General features: G+C 48.6%; 1 protein-coding gene across 9 annotated transcripts in view; it reads right to left on the bottom strand.

Moving 5' to 3' along the window:
• The window catches only part of LOC123517782 (heterogeneous nuclear ribonucleoprotein K-like), a 172,971-nt gene that overhangs the window by 28,979 nt on the left and 131,485 nt on the right, over positions 1–12,507 (bottom strand). For 8 of the 9 annotated variants that reach the window (XM_045278241.1, XM_045278240.1, XM_045278243.1 and 5 more), the window contains 3 exons: positions 3,888–3,982; positions 1,661–1,717; positions 451–494 (listed from right to left, as the gene is read on the bottom strand). In XM_045278241.1, coding sequence (XP_045134176.1) covers positions 451–494; positions 1,661–1,717; positions 3,888–3,982 — 196 coding nt within the window. Of the gene's footprint in view, positions 1–450; positions 495–1,660; positions 1,718–3,887; positions 3,983–5,566; positions 5,763–12,507 lie in introns of all 9 variants that reach the window. The other variant, XM_045278242.1, reaches the window with a different exon arrangement.

Raw genomic sequence — 12,507 nt, forward strand, 5'->3', positions numbered from 1 at the left:
CTGCCGAGAAGCTGTGCCAGAGACTCGTCACGTCTCTCCCACAGGTGCAAGGTGGTGAGGAAGGATGGCCATAGCCTTGACAGGCAGTGAAGACAGTGTTAACAGCTTGCTACAACATCCGCACATGGGGAATTAGACGCACTCAACTCATCATGTCGTCCGTAACACACCAGGACGCCATGACAGGTTGAGAGCACCACAAATAACGGCTGGATTGGTGGACAGCCATTTCTGCTGCAGGCCACAAGTGACTCTGCTGATTTTCTGCAACTCCAGTGATACGTCTGTGTGTGTCACTTCCTGGCCACATTGAACAATGATGCTCGGAGTGTGTCGCAAGCTGTTGACATCGTCTTCAGGTGACTGAAATGGGTTATGGCTCGCCACATCATCTTTAGACGACTGAGATGGTAGGCAAAAACGATAAAACAGTAAAAGAGGACTAATTACCGTTCGGGGCCTGGGCAATCGGGCACGGTAATACTGGCTGGATTCTGCTCAGGGGTGGGGGGCGGACGTTGGTTGGGCGGGACATGAACCAATCATAGTTGACCACGGCCGTCAGTCAGTCGAGAGGGGGCAGGGCCAACATGGGATTGGTCACAAACAAGTTGGTATTGACCAATCAGACGTTGGCGGGGCATCGGGGGCAGCCGCGTTGGCAGGGGCAGAGGGAGGGAGAAAAGGCTCCAGTTAACAGACTGGCACTCACATATTTACCTCCTACTTTATCTTGTCATTATCACCATCAGTATAACACAAGGATAGTAAATTAAGGGTGCCTCTGTGCGGACTAGGTGGGATGTGCAGCTGGTGACCCGGTGCACCAGTGGGGCCGGGACGGGCCTGGCGCACCGGGTCACCTGGCGGGGGCAAGGGCCGGCCTGGCGTGGAGGGCGCTCCCCCGCCCTCCCCCGCCACCAGTGATTGGAGAGGGTGGGACAGGCACCAGCCACGACGACCGTCATGCTGCCCCCGGGGCCGTGAGGGCCCAGGGGGGGCAGCACCACAGCCACACAGCCCGATGCCCGCCAGCCCAGGGCAACTAGAACCAATGCCGCTTCTGAGTCACAGTTGGGCAGGTCATGGTGGAAGGTGTGTGTGGCTAATTCTGCTCTCCACCTGCCGCCCATGAGGCCCACCGCCACCCCGGCCGATCCACACCCTCAACACTCCATTCTCATCCCCAAAGTAACACAAGCAGCACGTTTCTGCTGCACCAAACAGTGACCAAGTGACAATGAAGATGAGTGAGGAGGTTGAGAGGTGGCGGGGGACGGTCCGGGCCGCGGGGGGCGGCACACTACCTACCAATACCCTGCTTGGCCGGGAAGTGTGCCTGTTTTTATAAGTGTTTTCTTTCAACAAAAAATAAGAAGGGAAGTTTGTAGTCACAATTATAATGATTATAAAAAATAAGACTCCCCGAGGTAGGATCAGATGGCTGCTGGTGCAGCAGTGTTGCCACAGAAGTGTGGTGCAGAGCAAGAGTCAGAGGCTAACAATGTGGATCAATATTTAGCACAGACTGAAAAAATCATTATGGGGCCAATGGATCAGAGACAGGCAGATATATATTAAGATGTGATACAGAAAGAGAAAGGATCGGCTTGGGGGAGCGGGGAGGGGCGGGGGAGAGGGGCGGGAGGAGTATACGCACCTCGCTCCGTAAACGGGAGATGTTCTGTCCTCCCTTGCCGATGATGGAGCCAGCAGCCTGCAACACAGGACACGCGTTACTCACGCCACGCACGCCCCGGCAACTCAAGCCACCCCATGGCACACGTTGCCGGCACAGCGTCCTCCACTCTCACAGTGCCAATGAGATGACTGACACACACACACACACACACACACACACACACACACACACACACACACACACACACACACACACACACGAGTGCCCAGCGTTGCCCAAGGTAATTAAAGGAAGACAATACACAATGCATAATATATTTAGAACGTTTAACAGTGCAGAAAACATCAAGGCACTAGTGTACGCTCAAGATGTTGGTTTCCCATCACACACATTTCTGCTGGACGCTTGACACTAAAGCTGACCAGAAGGAACAAAAGTTCTCAAGGAGATCCTGCTCCAGTTACATTCTTGCTTTCTTGTGACCTTAAATGACCTTGGGGATCATGCACGGAAGAACACTGCAGTGGCCGAACCTACAGCTGTTTTCTTGCCACATCAATTCTGTACATGGACTAACTGAACAACGCAGGTTAGGTGAGGTCGTATGGAAGCGAATGGCAGATTGGATGGTTTTAGAAAAATTTACAAGGAGGGTCTCATGCATACCAAGTTTCCCCCGCGATGACGCGCTCTACATGTATCATCTTGATGGCGTTCTGTGCCACTACTATAGGCATGGGAAGATCAAGATTGCAGGCAGGTATCAATACACGGCGCTTCAAGTTACTGTACCTTCTTGTGCCTCGGGACGCCCCATAACTGGCATTCTACTGCAGTGACCGGAGCCTGCAAAACCTTTACTCTCGCGTTGAAATGTTGCTGGTTTTGTTGTATCAATTCTTCCCGCAGTTACACGACACGTCTTTAGGGAATCTGGCAGACGCCTGATGCGTATGATGCTGATTCCTACAAGTATCGCTGACCACACGCATCAGATTTGTAATCGTGTGATTTTGTAATTAAATGTATAAGAACATAAAAAATAAAGAAAGAAAGAAGCAGCAAGAAGCCGTCGGGCCTACCCGTGGCAGTCCCTGTGTGAATAAAACTACTGAAATCCAGCAATCATCCCAATCCATAAAATGTCTTAAGAACAGGGATATACATGTTTGCGTTTGTACTCATACACGTGTACATTTATACCAACACTCCAAGATCTAAGTTAGATACTGACAAGTGTCAATTCCAATGAGTGTCTTTGCACGAAATTAATCGCATGAACTACAGTGTCTAACACCAATGCCATTCCTGCAGTGTGTTCGTGAGGTTGTCGAGTGATGGCACCACAAGGTCGTATAGCACCAGGCTGGTGTTTAGATGCGCTACCTCTCCCACACACAAACTGCTGTGTGGCAGATCTTAAATAGTTAAGGCGTGGGGCGACCGCTGTAGCAGAAAGCCAGCAGGCCAGCGGAGGCCACTGCAGCGCGGTGACTCACTGGGTTTCAGAGCGTCCACCACCCTTGTCACAGACGCCTGAGACTATCGGTATCTATACAAGCTTGGCAATAAGTGACGCAAAGTTCAATCCAAACATGCTTCACAGCCACTTTTAGGAGGAGCAGTCACGCGTCCTGGCGATGATCGTCTCAGATGCAAGTGTATCTCGTTAAGTTTTCACTATACTTCACTTAATCCTTCACAATCCTCATAGTTCTTCATTTCATGTCTTCCATAGCTATCTTCAATTCATTTATTATCAATATTTTATTATATTCTAAGGTGAGTAAAGTATTGATCCCTTAACTACGTCCTTCGGCGTTCAAAACTTCCATTCTCCACAGCATTATTTTTATTTATTTTCATGTGGGCAACCCCAAGAGTCTCTCTCTCTCTCTCTCTCTCTCTCTCTCTCTCTCTCTCTCTCATGCGCGCGCACACAAACATTACATTACTGTATATTTCCTATAATACGTGCACAGTGAAATTTAAAGTCACACCTTAAAGAGATATATTTTCAAGGCAAGAGTCAAGGAAGTTTTCTGCAGAAGGTGGTGAGGGTAAGTATAGAACACTGCAGTGGTATTTTGAACCACTGACAATTACATTAGAATATATCAGTCTTAACAGCACGCAACGTTTTTGTTTCAAATAAAAATAATAATTAAAAACCTACTCATAACAAAACATGACTACCAACCATAGGCCTCGCCCAGCCAGCCAGCCAGGCGAGGCGTGCCCTTACCTTGCTCTGGATAAGAAGTCGCAGTTCTGTGTCGCCGGCGGGGCGGGGGCGTTTAAGTGGCGTCTCTCCTTCCATCTCCGACATCCGCTTCATCCCTGCAACACAAACACAGTCTCGTCATCACCAGTCACTCAACTTCCACTTGACCCGAGCAGCACACCAGCCGCCCGCACCAGCCTTACTTATAATAGGTAACACATGAGGCGTTGCAATGGAGAGACGGAATTCCGCAACATGACGGGACGTGACGGCGGCGAGACAGCACCTGGCAAAAGTGACCCGCAGTATCTAGTATTCAGTGTGGAATGTGACAGACTTATCGACAAAATTAAAGTGTGGAGCAGTTGCAATTCCGTCTCTGGTTAAGGGGAATAATTACATGACAAAGGAAAGTTAGCCGAGGAATCGCCCGCCATGGGAAGACGGCCTGGATCTGAGGCAACACTTAGGCTGAACACAGGCGAAGGGAAACTATGTCAGCGTATCGGAACCAACACTTAGAATCTCATCATCATCATCAAGTTCTCGCGCATGATCACGCCACAATGCACCAAACACCTGCCATTTAGTGACGTTAGCGGCGGCCCCTCACCTCCCTGCACCACCACGCCATTACTGAGGTCACCACTAAGACACGCCCAGTAATGTGAAGGTGTAGTGTACTAAACTGTAACGCCTCCACTTGCACTCAACTTGAGTAACAGCGTCTTTTAAACCCGCCGCTGTTTGGTGGAGAAAATTATGAAATCTTCCACAGCAATGCCTCTGTGAGCCTCGCCTGACAACACAGTAAAGTATAGACAAGTTATCAATGTAATGATTGGGCCACGCCGAGGTGCTGGCGGGCAAGGGCATGTCCATGCTAACATAAGTAATCTGCCACGAAAGGACAGCATCATGGAACAACACTCCTAAAGTTAGGCACAGAGTCACAGCATTAATAAAACACATGATAAGGGATTGGTGGGGCAGGAGGAAATTGACGGTGAGAACCCGGTGGTCTGCTCGAGGGTTTCCGGGGAGTGCTCTGGGGTAGGGGTGAGAGGAGAGGGATAAGGGGTGTGGGAGGAGTTTAGTGGGACACTGCAACGGACAGGGAAAAATAACCACTCAGAACCCGACCAACCCTATCTGGTGGTGTGAACACTCGTGGCCGACAGAGAGGGAAAGTCTGGCGGAAACTGACTCGTCAGCACCTCAACCTCGTCCAGTGCCTTGGTGGGTTGCTGGACACACAGGTGTAGCGGCAGAACAAACATGGCAGTACAAGTCAGTGTAAAACAGAATCAAGTAAATATTGAACAAGGGAAAGCTAACCCCGACAAGAAGCATGACATCTTGCCCCGCGCAACGCTACAGCTAGCTGACCACGCCCCCGTGGTATGGCTTCCGGCGTGGGGCAGCGCGGGGGAGCCTTTCATATGGGATGCTTTGTGAATGACAACCAAAGGGTCGTGAATTGCTGGATATAAGAATGGCAAAGTTCGAGTCTTAATGCTATCATTGCCGGGGTCAGCAGGAACCCTGCTGGGTTATGAAAGGGAAATTTTTGGATAGATGCAAAAAGGGAATATGGCATAAGAAGGCGGGTGAGATAACACAACAATGGTGGTGGGATCGGGAAGGTGAAGGGCGTCAGGATGGATGAATCCTGGTTGCGTCAGCTGGGGACGAGTCACCTGGCGAGCCAGATAAACCGTCCGAAGGTTGAGTGGCATCCACGAGACATAGTTCTTTCTTGTGATGCCTTTGGCCGAGGGGGAGGGGCGATGGGGTGGAAGAAAAGGACGCTGCTAGAGGAACAGCGCAGGTATAGTCATCTAGTTGGCCCAACATGACGGAGGGGGAGCTAGAAGCGATGGTGACGGGAGTAACCTGCAAGAGCCACACATGCCGGGTTACGTTGTGGCTCCTGCCCTCAGCCAGTCGCTACTACTATCAACACTGTAACATATCAGCAGGTAAACGTGCGCCTAATGTGTATCCCTAGCCCCGTCACACCATCACTGCTTCATCAACACTGCACCCGCCGCGCCTCGCACAAACCCACTACTAAAGGTCGTCCAGGGAAGGATACTCATTACACACGTCGTCATTCACTAAAGCACAGTTTGTAATGAGAAATGAGACGAAATAATAATAATAATAATAATAATAAATATTTGCGCCAAGTTTATCCAACTTCTATCGTTTGTAACGGGAATACGGGCAGTAAAATTAATGATCTCTAAAGTATAAGAAATGACGATACCAAAACCCTGAGAATGGAAACAACACGGTGGCAAAGTAAGCGGTTTCTTCAATAACATTTAATTCGTCTATCAGGCACACCCTCCTGCCACAGCTCAGTTCCCATGGCACAAGTTGCTTAAATCCCCTGCAGAGCGCAAACCAAGTCCTGGTTTTATCTGTCAAGACAGTGGTGGCGGACAGCCCGAGCGTCAGTGCCGCAGGAGGGGCTCGCTAGAATTGTCGGGACTGGGAGAAGACCACACGCGTGACAATACCTGCTACGACGCTACTTCTCCCGGCGCCCCCGCCACTACATCACCACCTCTGGGCAAACCTACCACAACACATGCCACAATCAATAGGTGTGGGGAGGCGGAGGTCAACCCGGCCAAGGGAGAAGGGAATGGGTCAGACTTAGGACACTGGGTTAAGGAGTACTGCCACTTAGCTCGTACCTGGCCGCGGCCAGAGTCAGGGCGGTGGTAGTGGTGTCAGGAAGGAAGGGTCGGGGCGAGGACGTGAGGACGGCCAGGGATGACAGCGGAGGGCGGGTGGTGACGGCTGTGGTGGCAGGGTGTGTGCTGATGCCACCACGGCGCCACCCTGGGTCTTGGCCCCCTCCACCACACGGCCACACCTGATTGGCCCGTCCCGCCCTCCCCCCCTACAGCACTCCCTCAGGCCAGACCTCCCCGCGTCAGGCACCCCATTCTTGACCCCCGCCACCAAGCTACAAGGAGCCACTCCGCAGGACAGCGATACCCACACCCAGGGAACGAAGCTCCTCTGGGACAGCCCATGACCCCAGGCTGTGCGGGGCTGGCGGATGGGTCACTCCCCACTGCGGAACATGCCACCACCACATGTCGTCACAATGTGCCAGTTGCCATGGCAACCATGCTACTGACCAAAACAAACCCCCTCCGGTAGTTGCGGCGGTGCCCCCTTACTCCCAGGCCCCACCACCACCCGGGCACTGCACGCTACACTGGCCACAGCCCCGCGGCGCCCAGCCCACTCGCCTCGTTGGCCTTCTTTTAATAACACTGTGTGTGTGTGTGTGTGTGTGTGTGTGTGTGTGTGTGTGTGATATTATTAATAATAATAATAATAATAATAATAATAATAATAATAATAATAATAATAATAATAATAATAATAACAATCGTAATAACAACAACAATAATAAAAATAATAATAATAATATTTTTTTATCATTGATGATATTCTAATTTTCATAAATCACCATCGTTTGCTTTTCCGCACGTACGTGTTTCCAGCACACTGACTGCCACCCGAGAAATGCGAGACAAAGGAATCCAATTGAATGCAGGGCTACCAACAACAACAAAAAATATTACCACCGTCACCACAACTACAACAACAACAAGACGGCCAATAAGCAACACACATACCTACCCTTCTCCCTATCCTTCCCTACGTCACTGTAACACTGAAACGAGACAATGCTAGCCCTCGCTCCCCAATCAGCCCTATCAGTCCCAACGATAAGGCCCCGGGAAGCGACGAGTGCCTCACGATAACAAGACAACACGAGGTGCTCCTAAAACGTGACGGTGAAGACAGTACTGGGACCAAGGCTGTCATGAGGGGCCCGTGTGTGTGTGTGTGTGTGTGTGTGTGTGTGTGTGTGTGTGTGTGTGTGTGTGTGTGTGTGTGTGTGTGTGTGTCGCCTTCGCCAGCGTGTCATCAGTATTAATGAATATCAAACATTCGATAAGCGCGTCAAGTCTGCACACACACACACACACACACACACACACACACACACACAGCCTATCGTGTCAGTCTCGGATCCGTGTTCTCATTTGTTGCGTCGTCTTACTTCGGCTACTTCTTAATTCAAACGAATCTATGACCACTCGACACATGTTTCGCAGTTTATCCAGCAGAGAGAGAGAGAGAGAGAGAGAGAGAGAGAGAGAGAGAGAGAGAGAGAGAGAGAGAGAGAGAGAGAGAGAGAGAGAGAGAGAGGGTAGTAGTAGTAGTAGTAGTAGTAGTAGTAGTAGTAGTAGTAGTAGTAGTAGTAGTAGTAGTAGTAGTAGTAGTAGTAGTAGTAGTAGTAGTAGTAGTAGTAGTAGTAACAGCAGTAGTAGTAGTAGTAATAAAGAAACCACTTACGTCACGCCAATTACTCCCCGCCCCTCCTCCCCCTCCCCCCAAAAAAAGATAAAGTAAGTAATAGCAATATTGAATATCCACTATAATTTTGCTGTGGTCAAATCACCATATCGAGGGCGGGATCTCCCATCAAATCCAATCAGAAAAAAATGTTAGAATAAAATAAATAACACAGATTCACACTTGCGCGTATATATAAGAGGTTTTAGTACAAGTGTGGCTCGCTGGAGTGGTTAACCGTGACTCACCGTGCCCCTTGTTAGCTGAAAGCCTCGTCAGTCCCTCCTGCCGGCGTGTCCAAAGCAAGTATCCCCTCACATTTTTGTTTATTGATTTTTCTTTTTATGTAAGAAGGAAATTTTGGCCAAGGGTAAGAAAAACGATTAACTTCGGTACCATAACGCGTTTTCATATTCATTCTGGTTACTATTTGGTGATTCTAAACGGGCTCAAAAACTTATGTGGGGATTAAAATAGTGAAGACTGGCCATTAATCTTCTGACCTCCATAGACCGTTCCTAATAGAAATAAAATCGTTTAGTCATATCCAAAACTCAAGGTAGAAATGCGTCGCAGGACTGAAGGAGTTAAACAAAAAGGCCCACTTAGATCTCAGTAGTAAATTTTTTAACTTTTTTTTTCCCGGATTTGTTTGTCTGTCCTTGGTCTGGTTCCCTTGTGCATTAATAAATAAACAATGATTCTTGCCTTCCACAGGGGCAGCCTTAACCCCTTCAGTACCATGACGTATTTCCATATTCGTTCTGCTTACTATTTGGTGATTTTATACAGCTTCAGAAACTTTTGTGGGGAAATAGGATAATGAAGACTGTGGCCATTAATATTCTGACCTTCATAGACCTTTCCTAATGTCAAGAAAATGGTCTATTCGTACACAATCTCAAGGTAAAAATCTGTCCCAGTATTGAATCTGCCAATGAAATAAAGATTGGGGCTATTTGAGGACTACTTGACCCTACAGTACAATAATAAACTTGCAGGTACTAAAAATTCTGAATTACTACTCCACTTATTATTTTGTGTCAGTGGTGCCTTTGACGCGTACTTTGTATAGATAACCTTGCTGGAGAGGTAATTAATGTTTTTCTTTCTTGTTTTTTTTTTTTTTTTTTTTTTCGTTCTCTCTTGTTGCCTTGTGCATAAAAGTAATAATAAAAGTCACAGTAGTCACAAGTCAACGGAAGGCCAGGGGTGTGTGAGTGAGCGGGTGGTTGGGGAGGTGACGAACAAGCACCCTCGCTAACGTTCAAAAACACATCGCTCTCACACATACAAACTAGAAAAAAAAATAAATAAAATAAATAAATAAATATAGAATAAATAAATAAATCATTAAGAAGGCTAAATAAATTAACGAAACCGTGTAAATAAAGCTTGGTGTTATTGGCAAAGGTAAAAAATATACCTCACATATGGGTACAAATACAGTATACTAAGGACTTCAATCAACGTCAGCCATCTTTGTCCTTGTGAGTGAAAACACTATTGGAGGTGATGGTGTCAAAGTGTTCAGCAATTCATTAATGTTTACTATCGTGTTCCAGCGAGTTGGTGAGTACGTCAGCCAATCACACTTTACAAAACACGGGCAAAACTGAACGAAAAAAAAAAGTCCTTGCTCCAGTATTTTCTATGTAAAACACAAACAACACTGCTCAAAAGACATGCCTACAAAGCAATCTGTCTTTTTTCCCTCAGTCACGCATTACAAATACAACCTTAATCAAATAATCACGACATTCCGTCACCACGCACGGCAAACACAGCACTTCACGGTACAATCATTGCGTCAATCAGCCTTCACTCGCCTTACGCCACGCCACCCTCTCTCTCCTACCCTCCCATCCCCTCACACCACCGCCAAGGGCACGCTACACCACGCCAAGCCACCTGCCTCAACACACCTGGTCAGAGCGGCTATGTAGACTTGGCTTCCTTGTGCCAGTGCCGGTTCCGGTTCCGGTCCCGGTCCCTCTCTCTTACAATACAAAAATTTTCCTGCAACATCCACAGTAATGTTTCGTCACAGATTAAGATAACATTTGAAAGAAGGATGAATGGAGACGAGGAGAGATGAGCAAGGGGATAAGGGATGACAGCAGCACATACGTACATATACGCAACACCACCACCACCACCGCAGCCTCACTCCCTCACCACTTCACAATTGTGTTCATGATAAGAGTTCCTCGCTTTTCCTTCCCATCCCGCTACACCAAACACGGAGATTACGAGTATATATATTCTTTCTACACCTCTTCCTTTCACCGATAGGCAGAGAATTCAATCCGTGTTCGGGGACGTTGAAGAACCACCGATGACTTGCGAGGTAAGTTTTTGGGAGGCAAGTGATGTAGCGGGACTGAGAAGCACGGGGTGGATTGAACAGGTTATAGTAAGATTAGTATGGAAGCTGGAGGGATGGTAATAGAGTAAGGGACGGGTTTAATGCACTGTGAGGTAGGTAGCAGGGTTGAGAGTCAGGGGTCACGGCTAGCTAAGAGGAGGATAGGAGGACTGACTGGCTGGCTGGGCTAGTGAGTTGGTGGTGGTGGTGGTGGTAATGCTGGCGAGGTAAAGGTCTAAGGACACAGGCTACACCAAACACAGGTGCAGTACTCAAGTGGTTATGTCAGCAGCCCCTCCACGTGTTCCATCACTTCATCAACAAAACAAGGAGACATCTCTCTCTCTCTCTCTCTCTCTCTCTCTCTCTCTCTCTCTCTCTCGTAAAGAAATGAGGATTATTCTTAGTTACTTTGGTGGTATTTCTTCATTTTAAAGCTTTTTCTTGCGTATTTTGGAAAGTTTTGTGAAAGGCAGAATGAGCAAGGAAACTTCTTTTTTCCTCTGTTCTACATGACGAAATGGCCACAAATAGCAATGGATGCTTAATTTAGTAACAGACATGCCACAAAGAGAGTTCTGCGTTTATATATTAAGAGATAATGACAGCAGTATTCAGTCATCATATAACAGTGCCACAAGCTCCAGGTGACCGTGTTAAGACAGGGAGTGAGGTGGTGTCTACTCGCACTGAGACATTAGACAAGGGAATGGCGCGGGTGAGGGATACACCAGCCAGTTAGCTCACTCTTCCACGGCTCGCTGCGGTGACCCAATACAACACACGTCCTTCCCGCGTCTTCTCAACGCAACCTACTCATGCGGACGCCAAAAAGTGACGTTTTCTTTCCTGGGAGGGACACACCTTTAATCAGACATTTTTGTTACTAAGTCCTCGGATCCGCTCTTAAGCGCTCGCTCGCTCTCTCTCTCTCTCTCTCTTTCTTTTTTCTCTCTTCTTTCAAAGGCCAACTGGGTGCTACTGTTGTTGGCAATGCTGCTGCTGCTGCTCTAAACCTTCACACTCTTCATATCCTTCAATCACAACACGCCCACACCTGCCACGTGTTTCGGGACAGGGTGTGTGTGTGTGTGTGTGTGTGTGTGTGTGTGTGTGTGTGTGTGTGTGTGTGTGTGTGTGTGTGTGTGTGTGTGTGTGTCGCCCACCTATCACAAGTCCATGGTGGCGAATAGTGCCTCAAGTCATGGCGGCGAGGGTCAGCGGGTCCTGAGCCTCGGGGCAGTAATTGGAGCAGCAGGTAGGGAAGGGTCTGGTGAGGGAGCAGGCAAGTGTATATCTTATCGACTATAGCGAAGTAAATGGCCAGTACACCTCAGTTCGCTGTCTCTCCTGCTCTACAAGTGAGCATCACCAAGATCTCCCATCAGCGCCTCACAACAAGACCGTAGTGACGGGGACACCGTCAGCTCAGTCACATTGAAGTAAACATATTTTTCCCCAGTGAGTGTTGTTGACAGTAATGAGGGGCATAGGGATCAGATAAACTCGTGGGAAGATACTCGGTCCTCCTGCTGCCCTGTATCACAAGGTCGCCAGTCTTTCCCTAGCAGGGCACTAACCCGCGCCTGCACCGCCAGATCAGTCAGGTAGAAGAAAGGCCGTTGCCCTACGGACGCCATGCCCTGTAGGCTGCGCTGGAAGGCACCGAGCGGGCGACACGTGATAGTGGTGGGATAGAAGGGCTGGCCTGTAGTCGTATTAGTAGTAGTGGTGGTGGTGGTGGTGGTGGTGGTGGTGGTGGTGGTGGTGGTGGTGGTGGTGGTGGTCCAGAGTCTCGTTCCCAACTCCCCCCCCACCGTCAAGCCTCGGTAATGACGCAACACACACTGAATCTGGACCTTGGAAGCATCATACACT

The sequence above is a fragment of the Portunus trituberculatus genome, chromosome 42 (genome assembly GCF_017591435.1).
Source record: "Portunus trituberculatus isolate SZX2019 chromosome 42, ASM1759143v1, whole genome shotgun sequence".
NCBI classification, from domain to species: domain Eukaryota; kingdom Metazoa; phylum Arthropoda; class Malacostraca; order Decapoda; family Portunidae; genus Portunus; species Portunus trituberculatus.